The sequence below is a fragment of the Taeniopygia guttata genome, chromosome 34 (assembly GCF_048771995.1).
Source record: "Taeniopygia guttata chromosome 34, bTaeGut7.mat, whole genome shotgun sequence".
NCBI lineage: Eukaryota > Metazoa > Chordata > Aves > Passeriformes > Estrildidae > Taeniopygia > Taeniopygia guttata.
Genome location: NC_133059.1, coordinates 1284876 through 1303314, shown reverse-complemented (window position 1 = coordinate 1303314; position 18439 = coordinate 1284876). Strand labels below are relative to the sequence as shown.

Below are 18439 nucleotides of genomic sequence, written 5' to 3'. Positions count from 1 at the left end.
TAGTCATACATCCTTCATGGTTATGCATACATTCTATTCTAAACAAGAAACTCTGTCTGTTGTACATCAGCTGTTTCCTTTAATCCCCTGGCGGCTTGGAGTCTGAGCAAGGCCTGAAGAAATTAGCTTCTTCTGATAAGAAGCCATAAATTCCTCTCCTTTGGAAGACTGAGGTGTTCCTCGAAGCGAGTGTCTCATTCCTAAAAAGAAAACTCCCCCCACATACATAGTCTCTATTTTAATATTATGTTGTAACCTAAAACTACGCTTAACACAATATGAAAGAGAATTAATACAGCATAACTTTCTAACATGACACATATAATATTCATTGTAACACTTGCGAAAAGCCAATCATAAATATGCATTTGTCACAATCCCTCCTCTTATTCTTTATAAATCATTTGGCTTGAGCAATATGTCTTATCCTCTTGCATTCTTTGGACTCTGTTGGTAATCAAATAAAACATGGGATTAAACAAAGAAGAAATATCAAAACACTTGTAACACATAAAAGGAAGAATCCTAATTTCTTCCACCATCCCATTCTCAATACATTACCCCACCTGTTAGTTTTTAACATTATTTTCCCTTTGGTTGTTTTTGGACTGATACCAGGGTCATAATTTTTTTCTGATATCCTTTGTTTTTCCAGGATGACGCCCTCATTGCCATCTATTTTCAACCATCTGTACACCCCATTCTTTAGCCAATAAATAGCGTAAAGCCAACCTATTTTAATACACTGCAGTTATAGTTTGGCTTTGCTGACTCAATATTAATTCCAGTGCCTGAGCAGCTTTGTTTGTTATCTCCTCTATAACTGCTTGGAGTCCTATAATGCGATACAGTATATAATTTGGGGTTAATACAGAGCTAGATTGCTGTGCTGGTTTCACCTTTTTGTTTACTAATTGCCTTTTTACCGAATCTTGGACTATATGTCTAAGATCAAATGTAAAACAAATCCATCTCTCTGCTTTTGGACATTCCATGCTCCAAGTATTACTACTTTTTCCTAAATTCCTTGTAATCCAATATTTTCCCCATTTTGCCTGCAGGTACTCAGTTTGGGTGGGTCTGTGGCTGTTGACATGGGTGTGTGTAACAAAAAAGGAACTTTGGTTCCTTTCCGTGTAATACTTTCTCTAGCATTTGGGACACGATCTTGCTGGTATCTCAGAAGGGAAAAGACAACAAATGAGAGACAGAAACAGGAATGGCAGAGGTCTGGCATGGCTTATACCCCCACCTCCCCTGCCTATGGGGTTGCTTCCCACAGCAGGTACGTGTGATCTTCTCGGTGGTGAGTACAGTGCTCAGTCCAGGCTTGCCCTCTGTTTCCCTTGTCACTCCTTTTTACTCATTTTTTTAGGCAAGTCCTTTTCGACACTCCTTAACTGTGGCTTCCCACCGTTCCTCAGGTATCTCTCACTGAACAGGCACTAATAATTCCCATCCACAAAACAAAGTTTTTACTTCAGTTATTTTGGGTTCTATCTGCATAGGGAATTGATTCAGTACTCAATACTTCTTGCAACGAGAACATAGATTTTGTGAACTACAATGCCAATTATTCTCATAATTTAAACATTCATTTATAGCCCAGCTGGCATGTCCAATATGAGGATGAATCACATAAAATATACAGTACAGTACTGATGGCAATTTCCCTTCTTCCCTGTACAAGCCAGAGGCTGAGGCCAGGCTATAAGAACTCTTTGACTGAAACACTCCCGACCCTCCTGTTTGAAGTGGCAGTGTTCCTCTGCCAAGGAGGTGTCGGAGGCGTCTCAGGGTTTATTCAGGCAGGGCTTAGAACCAGTGATGCAAGCTTTGCCTTATTTCTCAGTGAGGTGTTATTCTTTGTACCTGCCTTGGATCATTTGGGTCTTCCCAAACCATTACCACCCAGTCCTGGTTGGAATTCAATCTGGTATCACCCGGTTTAGATGTGATAGTCCATTCCTCAAGTTTCTTCACAAGTCCTTTGGTTTTGCTGGCATGAATTCACCCTCTTTCCGTGGTTTGGATTGCTGCTTCAGTGGTACCTGGAAAGGATTTCTTAATAACACAGTGTTAAAAGAAAGACAATAGTGCATTAACTTTTACCATTAGTTTTCTTTAAAACTTCCTGAGTTTAACTAAACTCTTTTTCTACAGCCACTTCTTCTTCTTGTATCCAGCTGTGTTAATAGGTGCAGAGGCAAATTCTTCTTCCTGTGAGCTATAATTAGTTAAATAAAAAAGACCAGGCCAATTTTAACATGAGATGTATCACATCTCTTGCCTTATACTTTTTGGGTAACATTTAACTGTTTTAGTCTTACAGACTTTAAGTCTTCAGAACAAAAGCCTTCTCTTCTTAACAACAGCAATCAGAAAGAAAAAAGAAATCTTGCTTAAGACAATAAACCACTTTGTGAGAGTCACTATCTCTGCCTTGATCTTATCTCTACTGGTGGTCCTGTTCAGAGCCTTGGGTTTAACTCTGTCCTTCCCCACTTCCCCCCCTCCTTGTTGTCACTCTGCCTAGCAGGAATGGGGGAGAACTTACAGATAGCTGTGGCTGAGGGGATCTTGGGGGTGTATTTCGCTCTCCCCTTCGCTCTCTTTCTCTCTCTCTCTCCCTTTCTCTCTCTTTCTCTTTCTTTTTCTCTCTTTACATTTCAGCAGCCACATTCCAATATCAGTCCACTTTCTAACATTAATTCTTCATCCTGGAGAGGTGAGTCTGCCAATCACCTCTCCCCCCTTTTTCAACTTCCTTACAAAGTAAATTACTTTTGTTATGCGTGTTCTGCAGGCCTGTAATTCACGGCACCCTCCACCAAGGCTACCAGCCACTCACAGCTGACAGTGCAAAACTAAAGACTTATTTTGCTATCACAATTTTTCCATTCACAAGCTTGAAAAGGTTGCAGGAACAAAGTAAACAACAACTTACTTCCAAAGTGACCCTGCCTGCACCAAAACAAATTTAAGGCAATGCTAGTTAGTGCAATGCAATTTGCAACGAAGCCAAGGTTTGATTTGGGAAGGCCATCTGAGGACACAGAGCATGAGTTTTACAAACCTGTATTTTGAAGAGGGAATGGACAAAATATGAATAGAGTTGAGGGCAGGGGGAGGACAGCAAGTGAGGAATTTTTCTCTGCAATACTCTCTTTTCGACTGCCAGGAAACACTCTAACACTCTCTCCAAGGAGATAAAGAAAAGCTCATAAAAAACAATCTACATTACATATACTACCATTCATCTACATTTACTCACTTTTATTTTTCACTAACTCTCACATACAACAAGAAGATACTTTTTACTTTCAAACAGTCTACATTACATATCTACACCCTGAGTGCTGTTGGAATGTTAATCCCTCAACCCAGCAGGTTTGAATCCTGGATGCTCTTGGGCACTCTTATCCCTCAATCCGGCACTCCACGGGGTTCCTCTTCTTCCTAAGATCCAGTCCCAGTTTCTCTGGGAGGGATTCTCTCTTTTTTATCACTCGCTTGGTCTCTTTACTGGCCGTTTTTCACATGAAAAAGACGAAAAGCAGCATGAGAGACTACAGCAATCACTTGGCAAGTCTGGGATACCCAGCAGCTTCTGTCACACACATTCATTCCCCCCTTATCCGCCCCATCCCAACAAATACTCACCTATCCTTTGTCCTTGGGTCTTGGTTCTTCGTGTACACTTTAGTCTTGGGGCTAATTACTGTGGTTTTAGGGAATGCTTTCCCTTTTCTTTGTTTTATTGTCTCCTTTTGCCCATAGATCATAACCTGTGTCTGGTCACACACCAGGGGAACAGAGCGAGGCTGCCTAAATAGGGCAGGACCCGTCTTCCTCACCCTGACTCTCCCAAGGCCCCGGCAGAGAGGTGTTAAAAACCATCCTTTGCTACCATAATTGTGAAAAACGCCAATCACTTGGCTGTTAAATTTTTAATAATAATAACATGGTTATTAAAATAGTAATACAATTAGAGTAATAAAAATTTAGAGTTAGGACAATTACAAGACAATAAAAAGCAAAGAATTAAGGATGTCCAAATGCTCTGGGGCACTTAAGCCACAACAAGCATACCTTGTGAACAAAGGAATCACCCCTAAAACTACACTATTGCATATTCATATATCCTTCATGGTTATGCATACATTCTATTTAAAACAAGAAACTCTGTCTGTTATATGCCAACTATTTCCTTTAATCCCCATGGCGTCTTCGAGTCTGAGCAAGACCTGAAGAAATTAGATTCTTCTGACAAGAAAACCATAAATTCCTCTTCTTTGGAAGATTTGGGTGTTCTGTGATGGTTATGTCAAAGCGAGTATGTCATTCCTTAAAAGAAAACCCAGATACATAGTTTCTATTTTAACTACTAAAGCTTCAATGTAACTACACAACTACATTTACAGTACTATTAAAATGTCAATACAGCACTACTATTCAAACTAACATATGTGCATTTTTCACCTTGGGCGTCTGGTGGAGTATCCCCGGAAAGTGCCCATCTCTGCACGGAGCCACGTGTTTTCAATTGTAAATTAGGTCTTTCTTTCTCTGTCATCTGTGGTTTCCAGTCTTTCCCGGCTGGGTCTTCAGGTCTTTTAAAACTTTAAGAATCTTTTTCTACTAGCACAACTGACTTCATGTATATTTTACATAATCACGAATTATTCCACAATTTATATTACAATGGGGCTGCAGAGATCCCCCTGCAGCTCCGTGGGGATGCAGAGATCCCCCGCAGGTCCGTGGGGATGCAGAGATCCCCCTGCAGGTCCATGGGGATGCAGAGATCCCCCTGCAGCCCCTGGAGGAGCCAGGCTGGAGCTCGGGGATGCCTGAGAGGAGGCTGTGACCCCGTGGGCAGAGGGGCCCCGCTGGAGCAGCCTGGCCTGGCAGGACCGAGCCCGTGGCACAGTGACCCACGCTGCAGCACTTGGAGGGGGCTGTGCCCCAGGGGATGGACTCGGCTCGGAGAAGTTCCTGGAGAAGTCTCGGCTGGGAGAGAGCGCAGGGTGCAGCAGGGAACGACTCCTGTCCCTGAGCAGAGGGAGAAGCCGCGGGGGATGAGCTGAGCACGGCCCCATTCCCTGTCTCCTGCCCTGCCGGGGGAGGAGGTGCAGCTGGGAGCAGGGAGCCGTGGGGAAAGCTGCATTTAAGGCTCTGCACTGACTTCTCCTCATCCTGCTCTGAGTCTTTGGAGTTTTCTGCCAGAAATCTCTCCCCTCCCCCGCTCACCCACAGGGCTTTGGGCAGGTTTCCCTTTTTTGGAGGAAATCAAAGCGAAGCACCGATGCACTAATGAGGGGCAGGAGAAGGGAGGCTCCCGGGCTTCCCGCAGAGGCGGAGGCACGGAAGGCGCAGGGCCGGGAAAGCCGTGGCGGGAGGTGCGGAGAAGTTTGTTTGTGTGGGCAGCTCAATCCCGCCTCGGGCCCGGGCCCGTCCCGGGGCTGTTGCTCATCTCCGGCTTTGCCCTCACGCAGCGCGGGGGGCCCTGAGAGCGCGGGGCGAGTCTGGGCCGTGCGCAGAGCCCGCCCCCAGCTCGCTGCCATTGGCCGCTGGTGCCGTCAGTCGCGGTTGCGGCGCGCTGATTGGTGGGAGCGGGGCGCAGCACGGCCCCGGCGGCGGGCTGAGGGCGGCCGTGGGCGGGCAGCGGCGCCATTGGCGCCGGGAGCGTCTGTGCGGGCCCGGGAGCGGCGGCAGCGGCCGGAGCGCGGTGAGGCGGCGTCGGCGGAGCTCGGAGGCGGCCCCGGCGCAGGTGGGAGCCGCGCTGGGTTCTGCGGGGGCTCGGGGCTGGCTGCGGGCGGAGGGGGCGGCAGGGGGCTGCGGCGGGTCGGTGGTGCCGTGTCCGGCCCGTGCTGGCCCCGGGCTGAGGGCGCGGCGGGAGCGGCTGCCCGCGGTCTCCTTCCCGCCGGGGCCTGGGCAGGAGCCGCTGCCGGAGCAGCGCTGGCTCGGCCCGGCTGCTGTGGGTAGGACAGAGGGGGCTGCCCCGCGGCCGGGAGCGTGCGGGGAAATTCCCGTCGCCGGAGGTTTCTGTGGCCGGAGGAGAGCGAGGAGTCCTGTAAAAGTGACTTTATTGCCGAGCACGGGGAGAGGCCGTGGGGCATTTGCCGTGCGCTCTCTGCCATGGTTGTAGTCCGCAGCCTCCTTTTTATCCTCATTTTCCCGGCCGCATCTCCCTGTGCCTTTGCCCACCGGCTGAGGTCCTTGGAAGGTTCAGACTTCCCGATGCGCCTGCTGCCTGTCCTCGTTAATATGCACCCTCCTTTTGTATAACAGCCGATATTCATGGCTCTGTTAAGCCTTTGTTCTTCTACTCGAAGTTTGGGAATTTAGCGGGACTTTGAGTAGCTGTGTGGGTCAATTTTTTACATTTATTGGAACTGATGGTTTTTCCCGTAGCTTCCTTATCTACAAGTGCCTGGCCCTATCTCCAGGCAGATTCACTCCTCAACTCTGTTTTGTTCTTCCCGGCTCCTCTTTAGTTTTGGGATTATTCTCGGTGCCCTCATTCCCTGTCCTTTTGTAGCCGTTTGTGGATCCGGAGGCCTGGCTGCCACCTGCGTCCCCTGGCTCAGCTGCTGGATGAGCTGCACTGCCAAGGTGTGGAGCATGGTAAAAAGATGAGAGTTGCTGCAGCACAGAAGAGGAGAAGCAGCATTCGTTTAACCCCTGGTGTGCCGGGGAGCCACGAAAGCGTGTCCCATTCCCATCCTTTCCATGTTTGGACCAATACATAAACTGCTCTCCTATTTCCTTTGTTATCTTTTTCACTACTTTACCTTTGTCATCTCTTTGCCAACAGCAGTTTGGGCCATTTATTTTTCCACAACCTCCTGTTTTTTCTGCTCACAGATAATCTGATCCCATCCCCTGGTGAAATGTTGTGTTCATCATTTCAGCGGATTGATCAGCAGGAAGGTCAGGAGCTGGAGCTGTCTGGTTGCTTCTTCTTTTGAGGACAGCTTGTAATCTAATGATGCCATTGAAATTATAAAAGGGTTCTTTGCTTCCTGATATGAATTGGTTTGGGTTCCCAGGGGCTGGTCCGTGGTGTTGTAGGATTTGTTCTGGCGGCTCTTCATCTTTTCCCCATTTCCGGGTGCTCCCTCAAGCTGGGGCTGCATGAATGACTGCATTTTTCTAAATACAGCATCAAATACTTGAATTTCAACTAATTTCCCTGAACTTGTTCTAGCAAAAGCCCCAGTGCTCTGATACACCCTGTACAGCACAGACAGTGGCAGCAGATGTTGGAGTGGGCAGGGGGATGATCCCCCCTTATTTTAGTGAAGTTTTCACAACATTCTCCATTTGCTGTTTCCCTTTGCAGCCTCAGCCATTTCTGTTTCAGAGTCAGATCCTCACCATGGGCTCTGCCTTCAGCTGTGCAGATTCCATCTGTGCAAGCAGGCAGAGCTTGGGGTGAGGGGCAGAGGGAATCAGCCAATTCCTGCCCCAGGCCAGAAGAGCCAGGTACATTGTCCCCACTCTGCCCCGGCAGTGTTAATTTGCATTTCTAAAGCTCCTCTCCTGGGTGCCTGTTTATGAGTTAAGGGGGTCACTTTTGAATCTCTTCTAGTTTTGCAAAATGCAGCCAGAAGCTGAACATCGAAGAACCCAGACCAAAATTTTGGTATCTCTAAGAGCCACACAGAAACATACACAAAAAAAAATCTTGATGGCCCAAGAATTTCTTTGGCGTGGCCCTATTTAACATTCACCTACAATTCCAATTTCTTTTCTGAAAGAAAATTTCTTTTCTGAGTCCGAAAAGAGCCACAGCTGAGGCATCAATATTTTTGGTTTTTCATTTTCTCAAGTTTTATTCACTTTCTCCTGTCCATACCACAGCATGGAGGCTGTCTGGGGTTACAAAGTCCTACAATGTTCTGGCTGGAAGAGAGAATCCTCAATCCAGGCTGTGTAATTCCCTATTAATTCTCAGACTTGTCTCTGCTCCTTTTTTCTCCTGGATAACATTACTTCTGAGATTGCCCACACCTTCTCTTGGTCATTCAACCACGTAACTTCAGTCTAAATATGTCCCAAATATTTAACGTTTTTCTCCACCATTTGCACTTCTTGCCTTTATACTCAAAAGTTGTTTTTTATCTAGAAAATTCAGCCATTTCATAGAGGCTTTGTCTTCCACTTGTTCTTGTCCTCCTCATTGGAGCCATCAGATTCCCTGAGTGGCAGGATAGGAGTAGGGAGACATCCCTGGCTCCAAAAGCCCTGCCTTTAGCAGGGACTCCATACCAGGCTGTGAGCCCTTCCTTCCCTCCCCTGGAACAGGGTGTTGCTTGTCCTGGTTGCTTCCAAGTAATTTGGAGAGGCTCCACATCAAATTTTCCCTCTGGGGCTGCCCACACCTCTGGGTTCCCTTCAGCACAGGCCTTGCCAGACATTTGACACAAAGGTACAGCAGCAATAGCCTCTGTATCACCTTTTACAATATTACAATGCCACCATCGAATTCCTTCCTAATTAATTACAATCACAGCAGGAAGAGAAAGAAATTAGTTTATTTCAAACCTATCCCCCACAGCTCCTGATTGAACAAATGACACCAGCTCAGCTTTCCCATTTATTCCCTTAATAATGAAAACATTCCTTTACAATGTTCCCCCCTTAGGTGTAAGATTCAGAGTGGATGGAGAGGCCCCTGTGTCCATCAGGAGAGGCCTCCTCTGGATGCAGACCCAGCCTGGATGTTCTCCAGGGCTGCAGTGTGGTGGGTCCCCGGTGGGATGGGAGCTCAGAGAGCCCTGACAATCCATGTCCATGCAGGGGTGGACTCGCTCCTCCTGAGGGTGCTGCTGTCTGTGCTTGCAGTGTCCTTGTGGGCTGCAGCTGGAGCCCTGACTCCTTCCCAGGGGCTGTTTGGGTGGGCTCTGCCCTGGCCAGGAGGGCAATGCCTCTGCCAGGTGCTTGTGGCCGACGCCGTCCCCTGGGTGCTGGGGCCCCCTTGGGCCCTGGGGTTGGTCCCTCAGGGGCTGTGGGAACTCTGCCATGGCCTTTGCCTTCAGCTTGGCCTTTTGCTCATCCCTCCTTGCCTTCAGCTGCTGTGCCTTTGTGCCCAAGTGCTGCAGGGCCTTCTTCTGCCACTCCTGCAGCCCCGGTCACTGCCTGTGGGTGCTCATCCTCTGAGAGCTGCTGAGCTTTCTGCAAAATCTTTCCTTTCTGCAGGGACCCAAACCGAATCCTTAACCGAAAATCCTGATCCTTCATGTACCATCATGTCATGTTTTGATGCTGGCACAATGCCTGTGTCCCCATGGAAATCCAGCTTCCCAAATAAGTGCTGTGAGATGCAATAAGGAACAGAGCAGAGCAGGCCTAAGCTTAGAAATAAAGGAGAAAGAACTTTATTAAGCTACTACTATAATAAAAGATACACACTACATCCAGAATTAAAACCTTCCAAAACATTCCTCCTCCCTGCACCCAAACTCCAACAAATCACAGTGGGACACAACTTGGACCCTTAATCAGGTCATCACCTTTCAGATAATCAATACTCAGTCTATCAGGGGAGAGAGGAGTCTCTCTTGCACCACAGACCCCCAGGAAACACAATTGCCACCTCTCGTGTTTCCATGTCACACATGGCACTGCCCAGAGAAAATGTGCCCGTGTGACACTCTCCTTGCCATGTCACAGTGCCCTCACCGCCGTGCATGGACAGACTGCTCATAGGGCTCCTTTAAGGATGCTTTGCCAAGGAACAAAAGAAACAACAGTTCAGTTTTCATTTTGGGACCACAGTCCCCCCCCCATTTTCCTCCTCCCCTGGGGCTGAGGGTGCAAACGGAGATCTTATTCTTCCTGAAGACAGAGGGCATCACCACACCCTCCTCAGCTTTCCTCTGTTCACTCCATTCCTGTGCTGGAATTTGCTGAAGCAGGGCTCTTGGCTCACCATTGCATCCCCCTAAAGATGCAGTCTCTGTTGCAGGAGAAATTGGCTCAGTCAATGGCTTACAAGAAAAGTCCAGCCAAAAGCCATTCCATCATCTCCCCCCCCAACCTTCTTTCCCTAACATCTCAGGTCCCAGACTGTCTCTTTTCTCTTTCAAGGTGAGGAGGAGTAATATTTCACAAAGCTTTCATTTCCCAGGAAAGGGTTAAAAGTCTTGGACTCCCCTGGCTGCTGAAATCTCAGCCCAGACCCCAACTCCCAGGGCTGGGCACCTTCCCCCCGCTTCTCCTTCTCCTCTGCCAGTGAATTTCCAGGTGCCTTCAGGCTCTCAGTCTGATTCCCTCCAGTGGTGTGGGGGCGTGGGGAACAAAGACATCTCAGGTTTCCTCCCCCTGGCCTATCCCTCCCAGGCCGCAGGGCTTCCATTCCCCCACCCAGCCCGTGGTGGGCGGGGAGAGTCTGCACTCTGCAAAGAGACAGTTCTGCTGGGAGTTCTTGCTTTGAACCCTGTGTTCTCAGAGGCGTGCCCATGCCTTCAGTGGCCACTCCCGGTGCCAATATCCAAACCTGACCACTGATTGCTTTGAGACTGGCTGCCTGAGAAAATTCACTTCTATGTCCAACCATGAAAATCTGCGTTTCCAGAGGTTCCTTTGTTTTGCTCCTTGTGCTCAGGGTCCCCTGCACAGCCCGTGTGGCAGAGCCGGTGCCTGTCCTACCGCAGTGTCCAAAGGCGGCCCCCCCGGCGGGCAGGGCCGGCAGCTCCCCGGGGCCGGGCAGCGGCCGGGGCGTCCCGCAGCCTCCTGGGGGCCGGGGGCCACTGCCGGCCCTGCCCGGGGCTGGTGGGCTCAGGCAGCGCCCGGCGCTGAGCCCCGGCTGCCCCACAGCCCCGGCCCGGCCCCGCAGCTCCCCACAGGCCCCCAGCCCTGCTCCCGGTCCCGCACCTCTGCGCCCGCTGCTGCCGCTGCCCACCACAGAGAAACCCCTGACATCCTGACCTCCTGCTTTTCCTCTCCTGGAAACTGGGAATTCAAAGTATCAGCTGGCAAATTGTCAGGATAAGACCCTGCTGAAAAACATCCCCATCCTGAGTATTTTTCCCTTCCTCCTCTTTGCCATCATCCTTTTTCTTACCACACACATTCCTCCTGCTGCTTCTTGCCTGAACCATATTGCTGCACACTCCCCTTCACCCGATCCCTTCCCAGCACACCAACACCATCCATCCCCTGTTGTCCAAATCCCTTCTCCCCTTCCCTTATTGCCCCCCTGTGTGTCCATGTCCTTAATCACCTCTGGGGGAATGTGCAAACTACCTCAGCATTCTCCCAAGGGACCCTTCAGAGACATTTTGGGATCATCCTCCCTTTGGCCAGGACCCCTCCCTGGCTTTCCCTTTTCTCCCCTCCATGGGTGCCCTGCCATGTTCACTCCCCGAAGATCCCAGGGCACTCACTGATGAGATTTTCAGTGCTCTCTCCCTGCTGACTCTTCACAGACCCCCCTGATGTGTCACTCGTCTGTCTCCTGGTCACTCCTGGGTCCCCAATCAATCCCCGGTGCCGCCGCCAGCCAAGGGAGCCGATCACCCAAAGTGGGTGAGGCACCTTCAGCTGCACTCCCTGCCCCAGGGTGTGCGGGAAAATTGACATCACCAGAGGATTCTGCCCACAAAGCAGACAGAGGAGTCCTGTGAAACTAATTTCATTTCTAAAAATGGGAGTGGCCATGGGACATTCCCCATGGGATCTCTCCAATTGCTGGAGGACACAGCTTCCTTTTCATCCTAATTCTCGTGGCCACATCTCCCTCTGCTTTCCCCATTGGCTGAAGTACTTGAGAGCTACAGACTTCCCAATCCACCTTCTACATACCCACCTTAATATGCTCCCTGCTTTTATATAGCAAATGATATTCATGGCTCTGTTAAGTCTTTGTTGTTCTTCTGGAAGTTCATGAACTGAGCAGGGCCTTGGCTGAGCAGCAGTCTGTGTCATCAATTAATAACATTTTCTGAAACCGATTCCTTCTCCTGTCACTCCCTTGTTTACAGCTCCCTGGCCCTCTGAGCCTTCCCCCTCGGCCCCATGGCCCCCCGAGGGGAATTTGGGGAGGTGGGAGTGGGGCAGCGCCAAGGCCGGGCCCCCCCGCGCTGTCCTGGCGGGAGCGGCTGCAGTGGGGACCGAGTGCGGGCGGGAGCGGCCGAGAGCCCAGCGCTGCCCCAGCCCGACCTGCCCCAGCTCCATCCCTGCCCCTCGGCTGGGATGCTGTGGGTCTGGGGGGAAGAGGGAGCCGGCAGTGGGTGCTGGGCCTGGGGGCAGGAGGAGAAGGGAAGGAGAAGCAGGCTTGAGGAACAGAATGGTCAAACGATGCAGGTGGCAGGAGAGGGTGGGATTGTGCAGGAGAAGGAGGAATAGCAGGAGGAAGAGGAGTGTGAGGAAGAGCAGGGACACAGGAAGAGGAGGAGGAGCAGAAAGAGGAAGCAGCAGAAGGTTCCATCCCTCCCTGTGTCTGCAGCCTCCCTCCAGCCCCAGGAGCATTGCTTCCCCCACATGCAGCAGGTGACTGTGGAGGGGGATCCATGATTTTCACGGGGTGAATCTTGGTGTTTCTGAGCTTTTTTGGGCTAAATGTTGGTGATTTGGTTTTATGTGGCAGCTGAATCTTTATGTTTTGGAGGAGGTTTTTGCTGACTTGTGATGTTTGGGGAGTTTTTGGTCTGTATCTTGAAGTTTGTGTGATTTTTGGGCTAAATCTTGATGTTTTGGAGGTTCTTACAGACACAAGATTCTCAATGACTTCCTGAGATGAACTTGGGCAAGGAATCTCCAGTCCAAGGTGCTCTCCTCTTGTTTTTTTCCCCAAACCAGGATTTTTCATTCCCTGGGCGTGTCTGGATGGAGGAGGAGGAAAAGCCCCGGAGATGCTGCAGGAGGAGGAGCTGCAAACCCAGCCCAGGGAGCTGCGGGGAGGAAAGAGCCCCCCTGAGCCAGGAAGGCGGGCGGAGATCCAGCCGGAGCTCGGAGCTGGTGGAGAAGTCTCATGGCAGGGAGAAGCCCCACAAGTGCTTGGAATGTGGGAAGGGTTTCACCCGGAGATCCAACCTGATTGTGCACCAGAGGATCCACACTGGGGAGAGGCCCTACGAGTGTCCCCAGTGTGGGAAGAGGTTTCGGACCAGCTCCGATCTCCTCGTACATGAGCGGAGTCACACAGAGGAGAGGCCCTTCCGCTGCCCCGACTGCGGGAAAGGCTTCAAGCACAACTCCAACCTCACCACGCACCGGCGCATCCACACTGGGGAGAGGCCCTACAAGTGTGGGGAGTGTGGGAAGAGCTTCTCCAGGAGCTCAAACTTGACCCAGCACCAGCGGAGGCACCACTAAGGGAAGCCCTGTGAGTGCCCCGAGTGAGGGAAGAGCTTGGAGTGAGGGAAGAGAGTGAGGGAAGAGCTTGGAGTGAGGGAAGAGAGTGAGGGAAGAGCTTGGAGTGAGGGAAGAGAGTGAGGGAAGAGCTTGGAGTGAGGGAAGAGAGTGAGGGAAGAGCTTGGTGTGCTGCTCCAGCTCCATCCCCCATGGGAGGATCCGGGCTGGATGATCCCCAGTGATCCCCGTTGGGCAGAGCCCTGGTGCCCCCGTATGGGGAATAAAACAGAGAGTAAAGCAATGGAGCTGATAAAGGGGCCCGATATCTGAGGCCTGACTGAGCAGAAACTGTGGGAGACACAGACACAGTTTAAGTCTCCCTGGGCAAGGAGTGACCGAGCAACGTGGTGTGAGACTTTGTGATAAAATAATGTTACCAGGTGATGTCATGTCATGAGGAATGTGTAACCAATGGGAAATTGTACCAAAAACAGAGCCATATATAAGCACCCTACAAGTAAATCCGTGTATAAACACCTGGTACACACAATAAAATTGGCTTTGGTCTAATCTCGGATGTCCCCGTCTCTCCCTGGTGGATATCCCTGTTGTGGGTGATCCCCGTTGGGTGGGGGGAAGGTGTTGGAGGGATTTCTTTCCCTTCTCCTCGTGCTGCCGTGGTTTGGTTGGTAATAAATTCCCTCCCTGTGCCTGGGCTGGGTCTGTTGTCCCCGTGGTTTGGTAATTAATAAATTCCCTCCTTGTGCCCGGGCTGGGGGGTCCACAGGGGTCAGGACCCCCCAAAAACTCTCACAGACACCCAATCCCCTCCAAGTACCTCCCTGGTCCCTCCCAGCCCACTCAGGATCCCCTGAAACCTCCCTCGTGATCCCTTCCTCACCTCCCCAGGGCGCACCAAAGCCCCTCCTGTCCCTCTCAGCATCCCTGAGTTTATTTAATAAGAATAAAGTTTAATAATTAGAGTAATAAATTAACAATTAGAATAATAAAAATTTAAGAGTTAGGACAATTACAAGACAATAAAAAGCAAAGAATTACAGACGTCCGGACGCTGTCTGTGAAAAACGCTGCGAGGCCTTTCCCGTGAAACATGGAGGGCATGAAGAAGGAGAAAAAGGACAAGGCACACCCAATTTCCTCCATCTTGTCCCCTCTGAACCCCTAATCTAGAAACCTAAAATTTTACTTTTGCACTCGTGCCACACTTAATTATGACTCGTATCAAACACTCAGAGCTTGTAATTCATCCTGTAGGATTGAAAACTCTTTTCCATGGACAGAGATCACAGACAGAGTCTCTCGGGGCTCTGTCCAGGGGGTTCCTGACCCCTGCCAGGGTCCCAGGCCCTCCAGGGCAGCCAGAGGGAAGCCCTGGATTCCCACACTGTGGAGCTTCTGCCTTCCTCTGTCTCTCCTTCCTCTCCTTCTAATGCTCTTTATATGGAACATTTTTGGGTACCTGAACAACTTAAGCCTTTAAACCTTTCCAGACTAAATGGGCTGAGTGAATGAAGTTACTCCTATGACAAGTGATTTAAACTGGATTGGTTTTGTATTAAATGCTTTTCCAAAGTTTCTTGTTTTTTGTACTTTGCCAGTAAAATTTTGGGGGGTCCCGAATGGGCGCTGAGGGGCACTTGGGGATCCCGGAGGGTCTGGGGGACACTTGTGGGACAGATGGGGGCGGTACCGGGGCGGGTCTGTGGAACGCGGGGCATGACGGGTGTTGTAGTCCCGGCCCCAACGGGGCTCTATTGGGCTGCGGGGCATGATGGGAGTTGTAGGCAAAAGAAAAGATGGCGCAGGCTCCAGGCACCGCCCCCAAAGCCATGATCGATCCCTGACGCTGATTGGTTGGAGGCTGCGATGGGCGGGAGTCACGGCCAATGGGAGGCAGCAGAGGCGGGAACAGCCCATTCAACCCCTCCAGTCCCTCCCAGTACAGCCCAGTTCATCCCCAGTACAGCCCAGTACAGCCCCAGTGCCCCTCCAATCCATCCCAGTACAGCCCAGTTCATCCCCAGTACAGCCCAGTACAGCCCCAGTGCCCCTCCAATCCATCCCAGTACAGCCCAGTCCCTCCCAATACACCTGAGTTCATTCCCAGGCCCTCCCAGTTCCCCCCAGTGCCATCCATATTCCGCTCCAGTGCCCCCCAGTTATCCCCACAGCGTTCCCGCCCATTGTGGGGCAGCGGCACAGACGGAATGTCCTGCGGCCCAAATCCCTGCTCCTGCCACACAGTGCCCAGCCTTCTCCCCTCCTCCTCCTCTCCCAGCACGGCACAAATTCCAGCTCGGTGGAGGCTTCCCCAGAGAGGGCTCCTGCTCCAGCCTGAGTGTCCCTGCAGAGGAACAGGGCATCTTTCAGGCACTTCCACAAGCTCAGGGTTCTTACTTCATGGGGAATCTGGGATGAAAATGGCCTTGTTAGGAAGGACAAAAGCGGAGGGAATGGGTTGGAAATTATTAGTAAAAATGTTCCATTGTACAGGGAAAGTTCACAAAATCATTCCCTGCTTTTTTCCTTTTCAGATTCTTTCAGCCATCCACTGAGAGGACCAGCTTGTTCTGGTGCTTTCCATGCACTGATTGTACTCTTGATTTATATCAGTGCTCGAGAGGTGGAAGCTTCTAAACTGAACACAGAAACAAACTCCCTCTGTCAGCCCATTTTCATCTTCTACATCATTTTCAAGATGTCCATGGGGATGTTGGAACGATTATCACACTGCTCTCCAGTTCTGGCTGCAGGCTCGGGAGATTCTTTCTCTGCATTCCCTGACAATTCCTGGGAGCCCGTCATGGTTTCTTAGGCTAGAGCAATAACAGTGAAAATCTCACCAATGCCACAACTGCCCAGCCCACAAGGAAAAGAAAGAACAAGCTATAAAGTTCTTCAAATATTTGTCCCACTTTTCTGCAAGAGTCGAGCTGCACACACGGTGTGGAAAGCCAAGAGAAGCTGCAGCTGGTGGCACATCTTGTGCCAGAAACTGCTCAAAGCTTCCTCGTTCTCCAGCAAAGGTTCTTGGAAAGAGCAAACAGGATTGTGGAGAAGATTCTGGGAAAACTGAAAGAGTTTTTAAGAAATGAAATGAAAATGGAAAGAAATAATCCAAGATGTTTTTCTCTGTTTATTTTTATGCTCCCCTTTTCCATCTTACACTACTTCCCCCTCCCATTAATTGCAAATGGATCTCACTTCTAAGATCCACAATTTGGCAAGTTTTAGACACTCTAAAATAGCATGAGCTACACACATTTTACCTTCCCCTGGTTTTTTTTTTTTTTTTTTTGGTTGTTTTTTTTTTTGGGGTTTTTTTTTTTTTGGGGGGTTTTTTTTGGAAATCAATGATGGATAGGTAAGTGCAGTTCTTGGGTCAGGTACAAATTCAGCATTCAGGGAATGCGCCCCGATAGTGTTTGACCCTCAGCAGGGACAATGCACAGCAGCGCCCGAGGGGATTCCTGTGCCCCTGGGCAGGAGTCCAGACTCTGGGTCTGGGCTCAACACGGCAAAGTTCCCGTGTTTGGACAGAGGAAGGGGCTGTCCCCGGGGCGCGCGGGGCTCGGCCGTGGGGCGAGCGGGGAACGGACACGCGGACAAACGGCCTCGGTGCTTCAGTTGCAGAGGCAGCAGCGGCGGCGGCGGCAGCAGCGGCGGCAGCAGCGGCAGCAAAAGCAGTTTTTCTCTTCTTTCTCTTTCTCTTCTTTCTCTCCGGCTGTGGGACACCTTCCTCTCGGTGTCCCTCACCCGCTGTCCCTCCCCTCTCCCCGCCTCCTTCTCCCCCATGCCGGGCCGGGCCATGCCCCCGGCCCGCCCCCGGCCCCGGGCGGGGCTGCCCCGTCCCCGTCCCCGCCCGCCCCGCCGCGGTCTCGCCTCCGCCCGGCTCTGGGCGTGCTGGCGGTGGCGCTGCTGGGCGGGCATCAGTGCCTGGGGCTGGGGCATCGCCGCCCTTTGGCTCCGCCTGGCCCGAGCCCGGCCCCGGCCCCGGCCCCGGCCCTGGCTCCTCCCGGGCCCCGCGGAGGACACACGCGGCACGGCCGCTGCCGCCTCCGCCGCGGCTTCCCCGGCCCGAGCTCCGCTGCTCAGCAGCGCGGCCGCCGGCCCCGAGCCTCCCGTGTCCCGTTCCCGAGACCGAAGGCCTGGGGATGGCCGGCCCGGGGCGGTTGAGGGGCGCTCGGGGGCCGCTCCTGGCCCCGGGCCGAGCGCTGACAGCCGCGTCCCGCCCGCAGGGAAGGCGCAGGAGGCGCTGCAGCAGCGCTACCGAGTGGGTTCGCTGGGCTCGGCAGGGCGGGCGGCGAGCTGAACCCGGTGGTGCCTTTGGTTTGCAGGTGGCCATCAAAAGGGTGCCACGGAACCGCATCCGGCACTGGGACGAGCTGGTGAGTGAGCGGGGCCAGCGGGAACAGCCGGGCCGTGCCGGGCGGGGATGAGGCGAGGCCCGGCATGGGGGAAGCCACCAGGACCCCTCGATGGGGAGCGGGCGTGGGGCCAGCGCAGGGCGCAGAGCATCCCGGGCTGGCTGAGGGGTTCCCCAGCCCTGGCAGGACATCAGTCCCACTGGTGGCACCGTGGTCCTCCCGCAGCCCGACGGCACCAGCGCACCCCTGGAGATCGTGCTGCTGGACAAGGTGTCCACTGGCTTCCCTGGTGTGGTCCAGCTGCTGGAGTGGCTTGAGCTCCCCAACAACATCGTGATGGTGCTGGAGCGGCCGGAGCGGTCTCAGGACCTCCTGCATTTCATTCGGGCACGGAGGTTCCTGTCTGAAGAGGTGGCACGGCAGCTGTTCCGCCAGGTGCTGGAGGCCGTGCAGCACTGCACCAGCCAAGGGGTCCTGCACCGTGATATCAAACCAGAGAACATCCTGGTTGACCTGGCCACTGGCCAGGCAAAATTGATCAACTTTGGCTGCGGCACCTACCTGCAAGACACAGCCTACACTCACTTTGCAGGTGAGCCTGGGCAGGGGTCTGCTCCCGGTCCCGCCATCTCATGGCCCAACATCTCACAGGCCAAGCTGGGTGTGGCAGCGAGGAGTCTCCCTTTTGCTGCCAGTCAGGGTACTGAGCCTTCCCCTGAGTTGCTTTTGAGCGGGGCTGGGTGGGG

General features: G+C 52.1%; 2 protein-coding genes across 2 annotated transcripts in view; one reads left to right on the top strand and one right to left on the bottom strand.

Moving 5' to 3' along the window:
* The window catches only part of LOC121468955 (uncharacterized), a 2238800-nt gene that overhangs the window by 1409276 nt on the left and 811085 nt on the right, over positions 1–18439 (bottom strand). The gene's annotated exons all lie outside the window — the stretch shown is intronic.
* On the top strand, positions 15004–18231 carry LOC140681296 (serine/threonine-protein kinase pim-1-like). The gene is made up of 4 exons (XM_072920855.1): positions 15004–15012; positions 17565–17714; positions 17919–18169; positions 18222–18231. Exons 1-4 carry the CDS (start codon positions 15004–15006, stop codon positions 18229–18231), a joined length of 420 nt encoding a protein of 139 aa, XP_072776956.1.

What these genes read in the sequence shown, in the direction of transcription:
- LOC140681296 (XM_072920855.1), top strand. An exon ending in TCCGGCACTGGGACGAGCTG is followed by an intron (nt 17,715 to 17,918) that starts GTGAGTGAGCGG and finishes GTCCTCCCGCAG; the next exon opens with CCCGACGGCACCAGCGCACC.